Source organism: Hemicordylus capensis, chromosome 3 (genome assembly GCF_027244095.1).
Source record: "Hemicordylus capensis ecotype Gifberg chromosome 3, rHemCap1.1.pri, whole genome shotgun sequence".
Taxonomy (NCBI): domain Eukaryota; kingdom Metazoa; phylum Chordata; class Lepidosauria; order Squamata; family Cordylidae; genus Hemicordylus; species Hemicordylus capensis.
The window spans coordinates 325,809,999-325,829,576 of NC_069659.1; the positions used below are offsets into that span (position 1 = coordinate 325,809,999).

Genomic DNA, 19,578 nt, shown 5'->3' on the forward strand with positions numbered 1-19,578 from the left:
TCACAAGTAGTGAGATAGGAACATTGGTTTCCTATTGGAGCCCAAATGGGTGGACCAACCCTGTGAAGAAAGAGACTAAATGGCTATGAAATGCAAGTGATAAAGTAGGTCACTGTTCTTATATAAAGCTTAAATGTAAGGGATAAGTAATGTGATAACTTATATCTGCAACAGTAGGTGAATGCAATGTCCTCCTAGTTGATCCAAGTTCAGGGATCCTTAACTTGCTAGCCCGCCATTATTTGTGGTCACCACCACTCCCCACCCTTTCCTCAGATCCTTTTCTGGCACACAGGCGGAAGGCTTAGGAGAGAAGCAGGTTTTCTCTCATTTGCCCTGGAATATGAAAAGAGTAGGAAATAGTGGGAGCCCTCTCTTCCTGCTCAGAAAGGATTCCCACTGTTTCTTAACTTCTCAAAAATGGCAGCGGAAATGAGAGTCCTGGAGAGGAAATCTGTGTGGCGCTGGGCATCCTGCTTGCCAGAGGGCTGGGGGCACTTGCCACTTGCAAGCAGGCAAGTGGCTTTGTAGATGCCTGTCTATGTTACTTAACATTTGTAGTGAGATTGGAGACCGCTGTCTTTGTTCAAGCCCAAACATATAGAATCAAATCTCTTGACAAATTCTAATTCAGCAATTTCCTGTGTTATAATTAATGTGCACAGCAAGGAAGACAACATTATCTACTATGGTTGTTGTGAATGATCACTTATCTCTTGCATTTAAATTTTATATAAAATGGTCGTAGACCTACACCTTGCATTTCATCACAGTTTACAATTTTTCTTCCTCCTTCTTTCTCATTGTGTGTGTATGTTTGTTTACACACACACCTGCCTGCTAAGGATAAGAGTTCATGCATCTGATTAACTTGGCTCCAGTCACTAAAGTTGATTCTAAAATACATTTGTTATTTTAGCATAAACCTTTATGCCACAATACATTGTTTTTATTGTACTAAGTGAGCCAGGCAATCTTATACTTCAATTAGGCCAATTTCCTGGTTATTACATCAGCTTAAAGTTGGGCTAATGTAGTTCAGATTCTGTACCAATCTAGCACAAGAGGAGAAAAAGAAGAAAAAGCTGACTGCCCCACCCGTACTCCCCAGGAAGTGCAATCCTGCCAACCATTAGAGATGTACAAATAGATTTGAGTTGAATTGCTCCAAATCGGGTGGATCCAAACCCTAATTGAATTGTCCTTAGAATAAAGGGCCTGACTTGAGTTTGAACTGACCTTGATTCGAATAATTCAAGCACTGTTCTGGCAGGCTTTTCCCCCTTGTTGATTGGTTTTCTGGCACTGGCTTCCAATTGGCTTGAGATCTCCTTGGTTGGCTTATGGGCAACTATGCCCCCATTGGCTGGGTGAAGGGATGAGGAAGGGGGAACAAAAGAGGGAATTTCAGAATTTTTCAAAGGGCCTGGGGAGGGAATGCAGAGAGAGCCCGTAGTGTGCCCTTGAGAGGATACATCAGGAGAGGAGGAAGGAAGGAATCAAGACAGGTATGATTTTGTGGGTTTTTGCCCCTCAGCACTGAGCCTAATATGTGCTATTGCTGCTATATTATTAACTATCTGGTTTTGCTGGATATCAGATTGACAAAGGCAGAACTTGAGTGCCTGCTTGCCTTGAGTTGTGGTTTGAGACTAACTTGTGCTTCACCCACTGTTCTGGTCTGCTCTGCGATCTGCATTGCAAGGAGTACTCAATCAAAATGTGGCTGAAGATGTTCTAGTTGAGTTTATGGCTATGCTTGCTGGCTGCTAAGGGTGCTGCTGTGGCAGCTGTGTATGAGAGAGCAAGTTGTACCAATGATGTTACTGCAGCGCAGGCACTGTGGTAGTGGATTCTGGGTCAGTGATTCTTTGGGTTTTTTGGGGGTTTTTGCCATCTTTGGACTGTGTGTTTGGCAAAATGTGGTGGTCTATTGGGAGGGACTGTGTGTGCTTCTGTTCTGCCCTGTTTTTCAAGTCAGGGTTGCAAAATGTGTGCACTCTACTTGTTTCGGCCATAGAGAACAATGGGGAACTTGAAACACTGAGGAACTCGTGATGGGTGCTACCTACCACCCAACCAACCCATAAAACAAATGAGCAAGTGGGCAATTAAAAACAACAACAACAACAAAACCCTTTCCCTAAAAACCCCCATAGGATCCTATGGGGGTTTGGCGGGGGGAAGGGTTTTTTAAAAAATAAAAATTGCATGTTTGCCTATTTTTGTGTGGGGGGGGGGGGGTTGGGTGGTAGGTAGAATCTATCATGCCCTACCACCCAGCACTCTTTGGTGTCCCTAGGACCTGCCCTTGGGGAACAATGGGGTGATTCGAGTTCCCCATTGTTCCTTATCGCTCAAATCACTCAAACAGTTTTGTTTTGATTCGTCAAAACGGACGGCAATGGCCACTGTTTTGATGAATCGATTCAGTTATTCTGCAATTCTATTCAAGATCAAATCACAAAATCCTATTCATGCACATCTCTACCAACCACCACTCCTCCCCCACAATTTCAATGGCCACACTGCCAGCACATGCCATTCACAGATTAGCATGCCAGCACTCCCATACAGTTTAGAAGGAGCCAATCCATGCATGATAGGGGGGAGACGTCCATGATAGGAACACACCACTCTCATAACACCCCATCACCCCTGACACAAGGATGCTGCTGGGCCTTCTACTTCATGAACAGACGTGATGCAGGCAGCAAGAGCCTGGAGACAGGGATCTGGCAAGGCCTCAGCACAGGGACGTTTGTATTCCCTTCCACCACCCACAGAGGCACATTGCTAATAACCACTTCTTTGACCATGCATCACAAAAGGAGGGCAGATCTCTCTCGGAAGGGGGCAGGCATGCACAGCAAACACAGAAACCTTCCTATGATCAGGGCCCAAGTCCCCACTGAGGGAACTTCCATCCGCAGGAAAGCAGCTTTTTCTCAGGCAGACAATGCTGGTAGTTCACTAAACAGAGTCCTAGGATGGAAACTCTGTTCAAGCCCAGGCAACAAGGGTGTAGGAAGGCTGGTGGCGGCCCTGGCACAGGATGGGAGGGTGGACGCCCCTCCTGCTGCCACACACACTGCCTGCCTCCTTATCTGCCTGACGTGCTCCCCTTGCTGGTCATGCTGTGTCAGCATGCTGATGCAGGGGGCGTGGCCAGTGCTCAGTACCAACACGCGGCCCAATCCGACAGCCAGTGATTTCTTTCCCCACTGTAGTGCATCCACTTGCCCAACCAGTGTTGCCACAGCAGCAGCAAACTCTCCTGCATCTGGGCACTGTGCCATCAGGTGCCACATCCACCCCCACCGTGCCATCAGGTGCCATCACCGTGCCATCAGGTGCCATCAGGTGCCACCTAACCCATCCCACCGTGCCATCAGGTGCCACATCCACCCCCTTTTGCTGCCACCATGCATGACGTTCATCCAGCCAGTCAGTGCTTTCTTTGCCGGCTGGGTACTTCTTTCCACTTGCAACACGCATATGTTCCCACCCCACTTGGGGACCTCTGCCAGTTGGAGTTGCACACTGGGGGTGCAGATATGCTGGCATGGTACAGACAGCAGAGTGGGAGCATATTTTAAATTCTGCTGGTGGAAGGGGCTTTGTGACAGATGCTCAAACTTTTTAAATATATATATAGAGAGAGAGAGAATGAGAGAGAGAGAGAAAGAATTCTGCCATAATATGGCTAATATGACAGAAGAGATCGACATTCAAAGAGGAGTGAGACAGGGATGTGTTTTATCACCTGCATTATTCAACATGTATTCTGAAGCAATATTTACCGAATAATTGGAAGTTTCTAATATTTGCAGTTCAAACATGACATATTTTTAATCTTCAGTTATTATTAATTATTACATTCATATTCCACTTTTCTACAAAGATTGCACTCAAAGTGGTGATTATGGCAAAAAGACAATTTTGGCAGTTAGGGTGACCAAATGAATGGATGAACAGGGCTCCAGATTCTTTTAACAGCTGAACCGAAGGAGTTTCAGAAGGTACACCTGATATCTTAGTGCTTTAGGATGAGAACTTAATCCAGAGGTTCATCTAGTTAGCATCTTGGTTTCCACAGTGACCACCAGATGCTTCCAGGAAGCACACAAGAAAGGCTGGAAGGCAAAAGTTGTTCCCTGCTTTTGTTCTCCAGTAACTGATATTCAGAAATATATAGACCTTGAACCTGGAGATTTCTTATATCCCTTTTCCATGAATTCGTCTATAAAAACAAAGGAATTTCACCTGCTGAAATTATACATAGTTTTGACAAATACGGGAGTCCTACATAGCATCTGGTCACTATAATACCACTGCTTGCTTTCTATCATTCCATGAAACAGAGATTAGGACCATTCTCCTCTTATGCTTGAGTATAATCACTCCCCCCCCCCCGAATGCCAAGTGAATGCAATGAGTTTTCAGTCCAGGGTGCAAGTATCAGAATAGACTAGACATTAATCAGGAACAAAGACTGCCATCACAATTTGATGATTGCTTACTGGAGCTCCGATGCAAATGCTGATACCTGCTTGCCAGAAGGGCTTCTCTATGTATTGCAATGGAAAGGTTAGATCTTTACCCAAAAGGATGAGTGTCTGGAATTGACTTTGTTTGTGTCTACACTGGAGTACATGTAGATCTCTGAGTTGGGGCTTGGGACAATATGAACTAGCTGAGTCGAGAGGAAGAACTGATGAGTGACAAGGCCTTGAAAGTCTAGTAGGAGTGCATAGAAACAGAGATTAGGAAACAGAGATCCCCTGCTAACTGGGCAAAGAGGCATCTTTTACCGTGGTGATTCTCTTTATTTAGCAGGGGGAGAGTAACTGGCCCTATCCACCCCCAGCACAGTACTTCCAGTGACTGTTGCTGGTGTGTGTCTTATGTTTCTTTTTAGAATGTGAGCCCTTTGGGGACAGGGAGCCATCTTATTTGTTATTTCTCTTTGTAAACCGCCCTGAGCCATTTTTGGAAGGGCGGTATAGAAATTGAATTATTATTATTATTATTATTTTATTAGAATGTATGAACGGCATAGCCAGCAAGACCACAAGGTGGGTGACTACTGCTTAACATGTCCTTTTAACATAGCCAGATGATAGCTAATTCTTACTAATGGAATCTCTCCAATGGGATTATTTCCCACTGAAATACCTCTATTTAATAGAATATTTGCTTTGCTTTAAATTAAAATGTTTTGGTGTTCCCTGTTCTCATATAATGCATTTTCCAAGTTATTTGTTGAAAATAAAGGATCTAGAATTACAGTTTTAAAAAACATGAATGTATTTTGTAGTTATGACTGTCAGATTTCCACTCTGCAAGAACATATTTTACTTAATAGTGCAATTTCAGATAAAATAACTTTAACCTTGTTTCCCAAGGGTGTTCTCATTCAAAGAATACATTGTGCTGGTTTAGCTTACCCTGACAAAACAAAACTTTTAAAAATCAAAGCTAATTTCCTCTGTATATGTTGTTTCAGTGCACTAACTTTTGTAGCAGTTCTTACAGAGAAAATGTGCATGCTTCCTAACACACAGTAACTGGACATTTTCTCATGGGTCATTTACGATGAAGATCTTATACATCATGACTTCAACAAACAAACAAGTTGGTTGATGTTATTGATTCTAGGGCTGATTCTCAGGTTATGTTCCCCATATAGGAGACTGTTGGAAATGTTTTGTGGGGATGGGTCCATGAATTCACCGCATGAATTAAGAACATAAGAACAGCCCTGCTGGATCAGACCTAAGGCCTATCTAGTCTAGCATGCTGTTTCATATAGTGGCCCACCAGATGCCTTGGGAAGCCACACAACCAGGAGATGAAAGCATGCCTCTCTCCTGCCATTATTCCCTGCAACTGGTATTTGGAGGCATCCTGCCTCTGAGCATGGAGATAGCCTACAGCCATCCAGATTACTAGACACTGATAAATTTGTCCTCCCTGAATTAGTCTGTCCCACTTAAAGCCACCCAAGCTGGTGGCCATCACCACATCCCATCCTCTATAATAAAGCCCTAGAGTGTAATCCTGTGTCCCTGCCCATGTCTTTCTCGGCCGTTCTGGGCATGCGCTCCGCGCATGCCCAGAATGTCCGAGAAAGATACGGCCGCAGGGATACGGGCGGCCATGTTGGAAGGAAGGGCGGTGGCTGTGGCGGGGCGACTGACCCCGATGGCGGCGGCCGCTGCGGCGGGAGTGCGGGCGAGGCCGCGGTGGCCCGGCTGGCCCCGCTGGTGGCAGCTGCGGTGGCAGCCCGGCTGGCCCCGATGGTGGTGGCAGTGGCCGCAAGGAGACTGGGCCCGCTGGCGGCAGCCGCCATGGCGGGAGACTGGGCCCGCTGGCAGCGTTGGCCGCAGCGGGAGGACTGGGCTTGCTGGCGGTGGCGGCCGCCGCGGGAAGCCCAGAGGCGGCGGCCGCGGAACCGGACCGGCTGCAGGGAGGGTACGGGAGCCCTGAGGTGGCGGGGGGCCTGAGGTGGGAGGCCTGAGGTGGTGGGGGGCCTGGCCCGGCCGGGGAGGCCGGCGCCGGCCCCAGATGGCGCCGGCCCTGGCCTAAGGAGGCGGTGGGCCCAGGTGGGAGGAGGCGGCGGTTGAGCGCGCAGACTAGCGCCCGTTAAATTAACGGGCTAAAAAATAGTTGTCTATTATATTAATTCTCCTGGGTGTGCCTTGGAATGTGCGTCCCAGCACCTAACTGATTGGCTGGGCAGCGGACGCGCCTGATTGGCTGAGGCGCACCCAGGAGGATTGGTCACCGCGGCGGCAGGCCTGGCCCGGCTGTGGAGGCAAGGCCCAAGAGGGGGGAAAGAAAGTGCAGGGGCAGAAGTGGTGGTGGGGAGGAGAGGCGGTTGGGCCTGGAAGTGGAGATTGGGGCAGAAGGTGGTGTTGGGGCGGGGAGAGATAACTGCCAGCCCCAAAGAGCACACAGATGCTCTGTGCAGATGCTCAGCTAGTGGCAGAGAATTCCAGAGAGTAATGACGTGCTGTGTGAAAAAGTACTTCCTTTCATTGGTGCTAACTTTCCTGGAGTTTCCCTGTGGCTGGTGGCTGGCATTCATGTGAAGGCTTTGCAGGAGAGGTTTGATACTTGAGATGAATGGCACACATCACAGTATCTATGTGGAAGCTGCCAGTACCTGTGTTCCTAGTGTGTGGGGTTTGTAATATGACAAAAAGCCCTTAGAATTTAGTTTATTTTTTAACATTAATCTTTCTGTTCTCTAACTTAGGAGCTATTTGTTATTCACATCTTTCAATAGGGCCTGACAACCTTATATAAAAAATATTTTCTTTTCTTTTCTAGAGGTTTCATTTCTCTGATATTTCTTTTCCTTGACAAACCTCTTTTGGCACATTGCACTTTCCAACTGGATTACCTGTTACGTCACATTGAAAGAGTTGCTGAGATAGTTGTAGAATTATTTTGTAGTAGCTGGGCCAGGCACAGAGCATCTGCACCTCTGGTTCTCCCCCATTCCCCCGCCCCCGTTGTCCCCCACCCCAGCACTCCTACCCCCGGAGCTCCTGCCTTTTGGCTGGCAGGTGGGCCGGAGAGGGAGACTGTGCCGCCCTCTCCACCACCCGCCAGCTGCTGCCACCATCGCCACTTTCTCCCCCGTCCCCGTGGCTGATCGGCAGCTGCTCGCGAACTCTTGCGAGAGTTACCACTCATAGCCACAGGTACATCTTAGAGAAATAAATATAGAGAGAGATGTAACAGCTCTTCCACCTGTTATGTCTAATTTTGTTCTTCTCTCTCTAAATAGGGTTTACCAAGAAGATGTGTGTGTTGTTGTTGTAGTTAATGTAAAATCCTCTTAAAGTTATCTCAACATTCAGCATGATTGCGTGGAATCTTTAACATCTCTGCAATGCTCGGCCTGTAAGAAAACGGTCACTGTGACCAGTTCTGTTATAGCTGTTGACAATACCTTTTTGACATAAATCTAAAGTTATGTTTTTTTGCCCTTGTCAGATTTTTCAGATGCTTATATCTGAACAGCAACATAAGAAATGTTCTGGAAAGCAAAACAAAAAAACACCCCACCCCACCCCAAACTCTTAAACTAAATAGATTATTCTGAACAGAAATAAAATGTAGCTTCAAAATTCTGCAACATATAACCAAGATAGTAAAATTTCATCTGTCCCATGGAGCTATGACTAATGCAAGTTTCAGATAAAAAACATGAGGCTATGCAAGTGTGCCTCTTGGAGTCTTGACTTTAAAGAAAATCAGCTTCAGGTGGGAGAAATTAGGAGCAGAGAAGCAACGGTTAGTCAGGGTGCTCAACCCCTTTCACATTTGCATTGTCTCTGCTCAGAATAATTCATCTGTCCTTCATTTCTGTGGGTTTTCTGTGGATGTTTTTTTTAAAAAACCACTCCCTTTGTGCAAAGTGCCTCATCATTACAGTACCCATCAAAGTCTCTGTGGACTTTATCAGATCCAGGACTGGATGGGAAGGGAGAACATACTACCCTGGGACTCTACAAAGCTGAGGGCCCTCAGTGTATTGGTTTGTATTGACATGGGTGGGTGCAGGAGGAATGCCCAAGACTATGATCCAGGCCCTGGGTTACTTCTCTGCAGCATTGTATGTGTCCCTCTATCGCTAATGTGGGGGGAGATATTTATTGATTATTTATTTATTTGATTTCTATACTGCCCTTCCAAAAATGGCTCAGGGTGGTTTACACATCCTGGAAGGGCAGTATAAAAATTGAATAAATAAATAATAATAAATATTGGTGTAACTGATTTCTTTTTGAGTAGTGTTGTCCTCCACTGGTAGATGGGGTTCTAGAGCTTCCCAGTGAGCATAACTTGAGAATAGGATTTGATTGTTAGACTTCATGCTTGTTGAGTTTGTTGAGGCCTTCAGGTAGAGACAAGAGGAAGGTGATACACCTTAGATAGTTATTTCCGTATAGCAACAGGCAGCTGCCTACAAAAGCTTGTGCCCAAATCAGAAAGATCCCAGAGTGTCCTTTGCCTTTCTCTGATGCTATGATTATTATTTAATTTGCTATTGGTTATTAAAAACATTCTGAGTCAACCTTCCACCCAGAAATGGAATGAAACAGGCCATTACAGGCTCACTCTTTTGGAATGCGAAGTGCTCAGGTATTTTCCAACAACTGTGGCCATTTTTGTGTCCTCCTCAAGCACTGTGCTTAGCCTAAGCATTCTGGAGCTTTCTTCCTCACCCTGCAGCAGTCAAGCAGTTCGCTTATGGTTTCACTGAGAAGGAAATGGCAAGCTTGGGAGATGTGCAGTCTGAGGGGCTTCAAGATGGCCACAGCAGGGAACAGGGAGCCAGGCCATTCAGCAGCCACCGTGTGCTAACAAAAGCTGACAGATCAACTCCTCAGGGGGGTCTGTGAAGCTTGTTTATTTTCTTCATTGCTTGTAGTGATCCTGTATCTATATGGAGCCACTGTACTTGTTAAAAGCAAATTAACGTCTCAGGAACACTTTTTGTCCTCTTATATCGATCATCCACTTGCAAAATTTTCTTTTTACCAAGTTCATAATTGACACCACTTCCTTTTGCTTTTTGTCTTGTGTCTTGAGACTATGAAGTAGTATAATTGTCCCCGAGCCATCAGAGGGTCTGATAGATGTTCTGAAGATAGGACTTATTCTGAAGTGGCACCCAGACAATGGAGGAGGGCTGGTCTTGTGGTAGCAAGCATGACTTGTCCCCTTTGCTAAGAAGGGTCCACCCTGGTTTGTATTTGAATGGGAGACCATATGTGAGCACTGTACGATATTCCCCTGAGGGGATGAGGTCACTCTGGGAAGAGCACCTGCATGCTTGCCTTCAGAAGATTCCAGGTTTCCTCCCTGACATCTCCCAGATAGGTCTGGGAGAGACTCCTGCCTGTAACCATGGAGAAGCTGCTGCCAGTCTGTGTAGACAATGCTGAGCTGGATGGACCAATGGCTAGATGGACCACAGTTATAATGCAACCATTGTGACAAAAGGCAGAATATAAATTTTAAAACATAGATAGACCAACCATCTAACTATGAGGCAACTTCATATGAGAGTGTATTGCTTGTAATGTACTAAGGATGGGGCATCAGCAACAGAAATCTAAGAATCTGTTTCTGCATCTGGGTTTATAGCAATCTAATGTAAATCTGCAACTTTTATGTTCCAGTGGAATTTTAAAAAAACCTTGTTTTATATCATTTACAATTTTAAAATCAGTTCAAAATAGACAGTAAGAAATCATGGTCTTTAATTGAGGAAGTGACTCATTACATGTTACTGATAATTTATGTATTCTTGAAAAACTGGTTCTTATGATTGGCAGTCACTAATAGGTGTCAGTTTCTATTATTTGGTTATTTTTTTTACAAAAAGGAATTCTACAGAGATTACATTATATTTTTCGTGTTCTTAGAGAAAAGGCAAATATGCCACACGACCTTGTAAAGTCTTAACAGGTTGGTGTTGAATAGGCTTCAGTGTTCACTAAAAACAGAACAGAGAGGCAATTTAAAAAGTCAATTGGTCTCATAATCACACATGCAAAAAATTGTCTGCTGTAATATATATGTAATATATAATAATAGACCTTGGGCCTTTGGAGGAAGGAGTGGGATTGAAATTATAATTATAATTATTATTAATAATTTCGTCTTTCAGATTTAACAAGTCAAGTAGAGACAATTGAACTCAAATTCCAGAAAGCAGGTGCGGAAATGAGCCACTACAAAGAACTATTCATGTAAGAAACTTAATTTTATTCATATCAGATATAGTTCTTTCTGCCCAGTTCCTCTGTAATTATGTACTAAAATATAGTAGATTTGCTGGTCAATGACCGAATAAACTTATAACTAAAATATAGTGGATAATAACATTATTTAATCTTATGCTGATGATTTAAGTTAAGAGCTTAGCAGAGAGTTTGGTTTTAAGCATGAAGGATTTTAAGCATAATTTATTACTTGTGAAAGCTATTTTCTTATTTTAGGGTTGTTAGTACATTGTACATTCATTCATTCATTCATTCATTCTATTTATATCCCGCTCTTCCTCAGAGGAGCTCAGAGCGGTGTACATGCTTATTTTTATCCTCACAACAACCCTATGAGGTAGGTTAGTCTGAGAGATACATGAGTGGCCCAGGGCCTGTTCCAAGATCAGAACGGAACAGCCTGTTTTGAGTCGGAACTTTCCAAGTGTTCTGAGCACCATTTTGGAATCCAAAATGGTGCTTGGAATGTTCTAACTCAAAACAGGCTATTCCGTCAGAACAACCAGCTCAACTGTTGTTCCGACAGAATGTTCCGGGGATTTAGAGTTCCGTTCCGAGCTTGGAACAGAATGCTAATCCAGTTTGTACACATGCCTATTGCATACATGAACTTGTTTTGAATGAGTTAAGAAACTAGTAGTAGTATACAACACATAATGGGAATAAGACCATAAGAATCTGTCTTATACTAAGTCAGTCCATTGGTCCATATTGCTCAGTATTGTCTACAGTGACTGGCATGGGCTCCGCAAGATTTCAGGCAGTAGTCTCTCCCAGCCCTACCTGGAGATGCCAGGGACTGAACCTGGGACCTTTTACATGCAAAGCAGATACTCTACCACTGAGCTACAGCCTCCTTCTCGGAGAGGAATGCGAATCCCATGATTGCTGACCAGATGTCTCCAAGAAGGCCACAAGCATAGTTTTGAGACAATAGCTCTCTTCTGCTGTTCCTTCCCAGCAACTGGTGTTCTTTGGTATAATGCCTCTGAATTCAGAGGCCATTCAGAGTAATACACACTGGTGGGCCTAACCATGAATTTGTCTAAACTTCTTTTAAAGCCATCTGAACTTTAAAGCTACCTACATTTGGAGAAAGCATAGTTTGTCGATTTTGTGTCTTCAATTGTAACAACTTCCAGAGAGCAGCCGTGGTGCAGCAAAAAAGTGTTGTTGAAGCCTGACATTTATCTGATGAAGTAAATTCTAGTCAATGAAAGCTTATGCTGCAATTAACTTGTTAGACTTCAGTGCACCACAAGAATGGTTGTTCCCCCGCACCGCACCCCATAGATCTAGAGTGCAATCCTAAGTATGTTTACTTAGACATCTGGGGACCAAAGTTTGAAAACCCATGGTCTAGGGCAAGGGTGGGCATTAGGTAGCTCGAAAGCTACTAGTAGTTCCCAGGCTCATTTGAAGTAGCCCTCCAAATGTTTGGGCTTGCTTTCCCCTCTTTTCCAACTAATATGGCAAATCTGACTGGCTGGCAGAGTAGAAGCCTGGCTGCATTATTTTTAATCTTTCTCTCTCTGAGTGATCAGAGTTGCTTGTACTTTCTCTACTATCTTGAATGATAGTAGAGAAAGCACAAGATCTTCACTATTTTGGATGAGGTGAATGACATCATCACAAACTATGCCATTGAGGGTTCTTATGTGCAGTGGCGTATCGGGGGGAACAGCGCCCAGGGCAAGCTGGCCCTGAAATGGCACCCTCGCGCCCCCTGGCCCCCACATACCTGTGAGGGCGTGGCGGCGCCCCCCAGGCGGCAGATCGCCGGCGGTGGCAGCGATTCGGCAGTGGCGTGCGGCGGCAGGCCGTGCTACAGCCCATCGCCGCCACGCCAGCCACCAGCCAGCCACCGCCGCACTCAGCGGGCCGCGGGTGACCTGCCCGCCACCGCCAAATCGCCGCCGCACGCCTGCCGCCACACTCGGCGGGCGATCCGGGGGGTGGGGGGGAAGCCACTTTTTGGCGCCCCCCACATGGCCTGCCAGGGTGGTGCCTGGGGCACGTGCCCCCCTATCGTTACGCCCCTGCTTATGTGTCTCTGCAACTGTTGCAAATGTGGTTCAAATGAGTTATGTGGTTTACAAGTTAGCCCACTTGCACCTCAAAAGTTCATGTGTCCGCCATCTTGAACTGGACTGGATGACATCATCACAAACTATGCCATTGAGGTGTCTCTATGTGTCACTCACTACAACTGTACCAGATTTGGTTCGGATCAGTTAGATGACCCTCAGGTTAGCCCACTTGCAGCTTAAACATTCATGCATCCATCATCTTGAATTGGGGTGGATGACATCATCACAAACCATGCCGTTGAGGTGTCCCTGTGTGGCACTCACGACAGCTGTACCAAATTTGGTTCAAATTGGTCAGGCGGTTCACAAGTTAGCCCACTTGCGCCTCAAATGTGTTTGCATCTGGGTGGATGACATCATCACAAACTACTCCATTGAGGTGTCCCTACAACTGTACCCAATCTGGTTCATAGTGGTCCAGGTGTAGCAAAGTTGGTAGAGTGGGACAGACGGACACACACACACGCACAGGATGTGCACGGAACCGGGTGGGGGTAGCTCAAAGGGGGGGGTAAGATTTTAAGGGCAGGGGAGGGTGCACTTACCCCTCTCCCCACTTTCTCCCTGCCAGCACTGGAGTTCTGTAAAATCCTCAAGGCGGCAGTTTATCTCCCTGCTGCCCCTTCTTCTTTGGCCGGAAGTGGTTGGAAGTACTGGGTGTGCGTGTGCACGTACCACATGCCTGGTACTTCTGGCCACTTCTGGCAGATTTTACAGAACTCCAGCGCCAGCAGGGGAAAAGCGAGGGGAGGGGTAAGTGCACCCTCCCCTGCCCTTAAAGTCCTACCCTCTGCCCCGCCCAACGTTCGAACCAGCCAGTGTTCGAACCTGTTCGGAGGCCCGTAAAAGGGCTTCCAAACAGGTTTGTGCACTAACACGCACACACCCACAGACAATGCCGGATGATCTCATCAGCTTACTTCCCTTAAGGAAAATAGGCTAAAAAGTAGCTCTCATAAGCCTTAAGTCAACCCACCCCGGCAAAGGATATTTTATTTTATTTTAAGAATGTATGTTCATCTTGTAAAATTCAAAGCAGCTTACAGAAAGATTATAATAAAAGAAAAACACCAAACCCCCCAGACATGAACCAAATCAAACTCATTTAACAAAAGCACAGCAACTACTGTTGGGAGAGAGGGAAAAGTTCAAAACAAAAAGATCTGAACGAGCCAGCCAAAATACTGGCAATATCTGCCATCTCCCAAGGGTGGTGTATCTTATGGCTAGCGCTGTCACTGAAAAGACTTCTTTCCTATAGAAATCAACCATACCTCCAAAGAGGAGAATGTTCAAGAGAGACTCTCTTCAAGTACTTATGGGCAGACAGTTTCATGTGAGAGGTCCTTCAGGTGCCCTGGACCCAAACCATTTAGAGCAGTGGTTCCCAACCTGGGGTCCTCCAGATGTTGCTGCACAACAACTCCCAGTATCCCCAGCCACTGATTTAGAGCTTTAAAACTCCAAAACCAGCACCTTGCATTATGTCTGGTAACAAACTAGTAAGCAGTGGGACAAAACCGGCGTTCTATTCTCTGAGGAGTTCTCATTAGTCAAGACCCTCAGCACTGCATTCTGGACCAGCTGGAGTTTCAGAAGGGTCTTCAGGGCCAGCCCCACATAAATCGCATTGCAGTAATGCAATCAAGATGTACGATTGTAGCAATGGTGTGGATAACCATGGCGAGGTCTGACTGAGACAGAAATGGATACAGTTGGCACACCAACCAATATGGGACAAATGCCCTCCGGGCCACAGAAGACACCAAGGCATTCAGGTGCAATGTTGGGTCCAGAAGAACTCCCAGGAGTAGAGCTATGTGAGGGCAGATGGACTGAGGAGCTCAAGAGAACAAATAATCCAGAACTTTGGCTACCTCACAGTCCCTCAGCTTGCTTGGCACTTGTCAAGGCACTTGTCAACGGGCCATGACATACTTGGGGGAGTGTCACCAAATAAACTTCTAGTTGGCACAAGGCCATGCTGTATAATTAGTCTCTCAGTGTATACCTGGGTCTCTCCTGTCTGTAGCCAAGGATATGATCTCTCTCTAATAAAGAAAGGAAAGATTGTGCCATCGACCCCGTAATACCTCTGATTTACTGTAAGGAAATGCTGGCCTGGGTGGGAAATGAATTCACGAACTGTCTTCTTGCAGCAGTTCTCCTTGGATTAAGTGGAGTGGGTCTAGAGCAGGCACTTTGCTGCAACTGTGGAGGACCAGAGAACACAAAACCCTGGCGTGCCCTTAATCAGGTGCAAATGAGGGCCAAATGAAATGGAACAATGGCAGTTTTGTCTGTCAAGACACACACAGAGATGGGGGTGAGGGATTCCATTTCAAAAGGAAAGGGGCACCACGTGTGAGGGAAACTGAACCCTCCCCCCTGTTGGTTAAATTTCTGCAGCCCCTTCTCTGTTTTTCCTCTCTGCATTTGACTCTGTAGGAATTTAAGCCACATCAGGGCTTAATGTGATTAGTGTGTCCCTTTGCTTTTAAACTGACTGGGAGAAAATCTCCTGGAGGGGAGAGGTTGTGGGGAGATGAACCACAGAAGGGGCTGTTTTCTAGACTCCTCATTCGCACACTACACTTGCTTTTAAAATGTTCTCCCCCCGCACGCACGCACGCGCGCATGCACACACACACACCCCTCTTGCTATGCGATTGGATCAGCTTCATGTATAAACCTGGTTCAGTTACTCAATTTAAGTGTGAGCCAAATCCTGGGAAAAGAGAGGAACAAAACAAGAATAGATGCTGGTCAGCACCAAGCTGTAGCACTTGCCCTGCATCAATACATCATATAGATATATATAAGTTAATATGTTGGTGATGCAATGCGCATAATAACTCTCAACAAAAGACCTTTATTGCACAAAAAGAAATTAAAGATGGTATAGTATACAAAAAAATAAATACTGCTTGCCAGTAACCTGTTTCAAAGACACAAGGTAAAACTCTGGAGGCAGAGGGAAGCTAACAGGCAGAGGATATCCCAAAACACTCTGCACAAATGGAGACAGCAGAAGTATAATGGATATACAATGGCACGACAGGATCTTGAACAAAAGCCTCATTGTGTTCCAGCTTTTGAGTAGAAGAACTCTGCCCCTGCAGTGATAAGCAACAGCTGCACACAACCTGCCCCCCTTGCCAAATTGTATAATATCCAGCAACGGAAAAAACAAAAAACCAGTTATACAAAGTGAACACAAGAGCCACAAAGAAAACAGGAAATCTTGCAAAGTCAGAATAGAGCCGACAGTGAAGGACAGGAGCCTTAAATGGCAACTGGAAAACACTTACAGGTAAAGTGTGCCGTTGAGTCGGTGTCGACTCCTGGTAACCACAAAGCCCTGTGGTTGTCTTTGGTAGAATACAGGAGGGGTTTACCTTTGCCTCCTCCCATGCAATATGAGATGATGCCTTCCAGCATCTTCCTATATCTCTGCTGCCTGATAAAGGTGTTTCCAATACTGTTGGAAACATACCAGCGGGGATTTGAACTGGCAACTTATGGCTTGGTAGTCAAGCCATTTCCCCACATGTAAAATCAAGGCAGAGCTTATAAATCTTGAATATGAGACACAGAAAAGGCTGCCACAACATTTGGGTGGAGAAAGCAATATGATGAGGTGACTGCTTGGCTGTCTCAGAACAAAACTTGGTCTTGAGGGGTGGAACAAGCCTGAGCGCTAGCCTGCATGATGGAGGCCTGCTGCTGAGGACCAGAAAAGGATCTCTGTCCAACAGATCTTGGGTGTGTGCTTGATTATGGGTGAGGATGTGAAAAATCTTTTTCACAGACTCTGTCATGGGCAGTTCAGCTAAGATGGGGTCTCTGCCCATGCCAAATAACATGAAGCCATCATAAGAATCTTCCTTGATAAAGTTGATAAAGTTTGTACTGTTAAAAATGTATTTTGGCTGAGCATGGGTTAATCATAATTTGCTAATGCATGGACTACATTCTTAAGCTTTTGCTTGCATAAGTATTTAATATATTCCACAGTTTTTGGCAAAGAAATTATTTATGAAATCTCCACTCTGGATCACTCTGGACCGTTTCTGGCAGTTAGGGGGTTGATAAAGTTATAACTTTGGAAAGGTTTCAGTTCTAAAATATTGTTCGCAAGTGTCTCCAATGCATACCGCTGTTTTGGGGATCCAGGCTGATTTTTAACGGTCTCTTTTGGCCCCTTCCGTTCCACCTTTTACACTGTCCCTAAACATTTACTCTATGGAAGGCTTTAGTGTTCACCAGAGACATTCAGGAACTGTCCTTCCTTCCTTCCTTCCTTCCTTCCTTCCTTCTTTCTTTCAATATTTTAACATTTTAAATAAATATGTAAATCTGATTTGAACTGAGTCTTGTTCTTAAGTTAAATTGTATTAATTTTGTATTGTTCTGTCTGTTTTATTGTTATATTGTCTTTGTGAGCCCCCTTGAGCAGTATTGTGTTGGAGGGACGGGATATAAATATTGTAAATAAAATAATAATAAACAAATCCTTTCCCCTTGTACTTATGCAGATCAAATGGGCAGTGGTCCTGTATTCTGTAGGCACCACTGACTCTAATAAGTACAAGGGGGCAGGTTGTTGGCAGTCTGTTGCACTCCAAAAGAGGCTTTTCAACTCTCCCACTGCAGCATCCTTTGACCCCTGCAAAGGTGCTTGTGAAGGTTGACGGACATGCCTCCCCCCTCCCCACGCCAAACAGCATTCTATGAAGCACAGGGGGCTACCACTGAAGGGGACATGGGCAAAATGCTTCCCCATGCACACATGGACTGGTGTTCTGCACAAGTTTGATTTCTAATTTATCAGTCATATTTCTATACCGCCTGATATCTGAACATCTCTAGGCGCTGTTCAGCCTCTTTGGATCCCATCCAAGATTTGGAAGGTGTTTATCCTTAATGCTCTTTTTGTGGCTGCAGCACAAGAGGTAAAGCTTTAACAATAACAGATTCAGGAGTGAGATTCCTAAACACGTTACATTCAGGAGCAGTGTATTTCCACTATCATTCATAAGAATAGCAATAAAAACTCTTTTCATTGTGTTCCCTGAATAAAATATATTGGGGGGTGAGGGGAGAGATTCTCTGTCACTTACACTCACGTGTGTGTGTGTATACACAAACACGCACATATACACACACACAGCATTTAAATTTTTATGCCTATGTTCACTTTTTAAAATCAGAACTACAAATATACTGTTGCTAAGCATTCTAAATATTTTAATGGTAATGTAAATGAAAAGCACAGTGAATACATGAACGTAAATATACAGTAATGAGTTTCCAAATGTAATTTTGAATAGTTGATATAATCTGGGTCTCATTTAGCAAAATAATATATTCTGTTTCAGTTCAAATATAAATATAGAGATTAACTGGAGTTATTAATGGGTGAAGTCATGTTGTAATGATGAGAAATTTCTCCCAGCTTTCCAATTCTAGTGTCATTTGAATTGTTATGCTGCTTGACCATTTTCAGTCCTGCCATATTGGGCAGCAAAAAAGCAGCACTACAAAATCAATGTTTTGTGGTTGCTACAGTAAATGTTCACATTAAATGACACTAATAATGTATATTGCTTAAGTCTAGACAGCCTATCATTTTCCTTTTAATATTTACCTGCCAGCTTTTAAAAATCCAAAGGGAGACGGAGGCTTTTCTGCAGACCTTAAGTCCTCAACTTATTTCAGCTATAACAATGGTAAAGATGAAGAAACATCATTTTTGAATTCCACCCCGCCCCACACACCAGTATTTATTTATTTGTTTTTTGTTTTGTTTGTTTGTTTGTTTGTTTATAATTCTTTAGCTCTGCAGTCTGAAGGTTCTTGGGGCTCTTAAAAACACAATCCTATAAAATCCTGTTTCCCACAGAGGGGAACCAGATGTCTCTCAGAAATACACAAGAAGGAAGTGAAGACACACTCCCTCTCTTACGAATGTTCCCTTGCAAGTAGGATTCAGAGGCATCAGGGGCATATCTAGGGTGGGGCAGGCAGAGCACATGCCCCGGGCACTACTTGAAGGGGGGGTGCCATTATTTAAAATGAATTTTTTTTTTTAAAGGCCACCGAAAACAAAATTGCCACCATGCATGCTCAAATGGCCTCTGCAAGGCCTTAGGTCATGCCAGGCCTTGCAGAGGCCATTTGAGCATGCGTGGTGGCCATTTTGTTTTTGGCAGCCATTTTTTTAAAAAAATATTTTTAAAAATGACCACCGCACATGCTCAAATGGACCCTGTGAGGCATTTGAGCATGCATGTCAGCCTACAAAATGGCCACCACACTGATCTTTGCAGACCCAAACAGGTCCGAAAATCAGCCCGGGACGGGCTGTGGCAGTGCATTAAGAGGCCAACGGGGGGAGGGGGCAGACCCAACCTTTGCAGACCCAACCCCACAGCCTTTAGGAAGCCCCCTGAAGGGGCTACAGGTTAAAAAAAAGTTAAAAAAAATTAATATAATATATGTCACTGTACACATATTAAGATTGGCACTATGTACAGATAATCAGGGCTTGTGAATACTGAGTTGAAGCTTATGAGCTAAGATTGTATTCATTTGCTCTTACTTTGTTTCTTGTGATAAGTGAGTTAAATGTGATGTCTTAATAATATGACTATTAATGGTGAGCTTGTCTTTGA

The 19,578-nt window shown here is 44.7% G+C and overlaps 1 protein-coding gene across 6 annotated transcripts in view; it reads left to right on the forward strand.

The window, feature by feature from the left end:
- Positions 1 to 19,578, forward strand: part of LEKR1 (leucine, glutamate and lysine rich 1) — a 107,399-nt gene that overhangs the window by 53,298 nt on the left and 34,523 nt on the right. For all 6 annotated transcript variants that reach the window (XM_053313268.1, XM_053313262.1, XM_053313267.1 and 3 more), the window contains one exon: positions 10,697 to 10,778. In XM_053313268.1, coding sequence (XP_053169243.1) covers positions 10,697 to 10,778 — 82 coding nt within the window. The remainder of the gene's footprint in view (positions 1 to 10,696; positions 10,779 to 19,578) is intronic.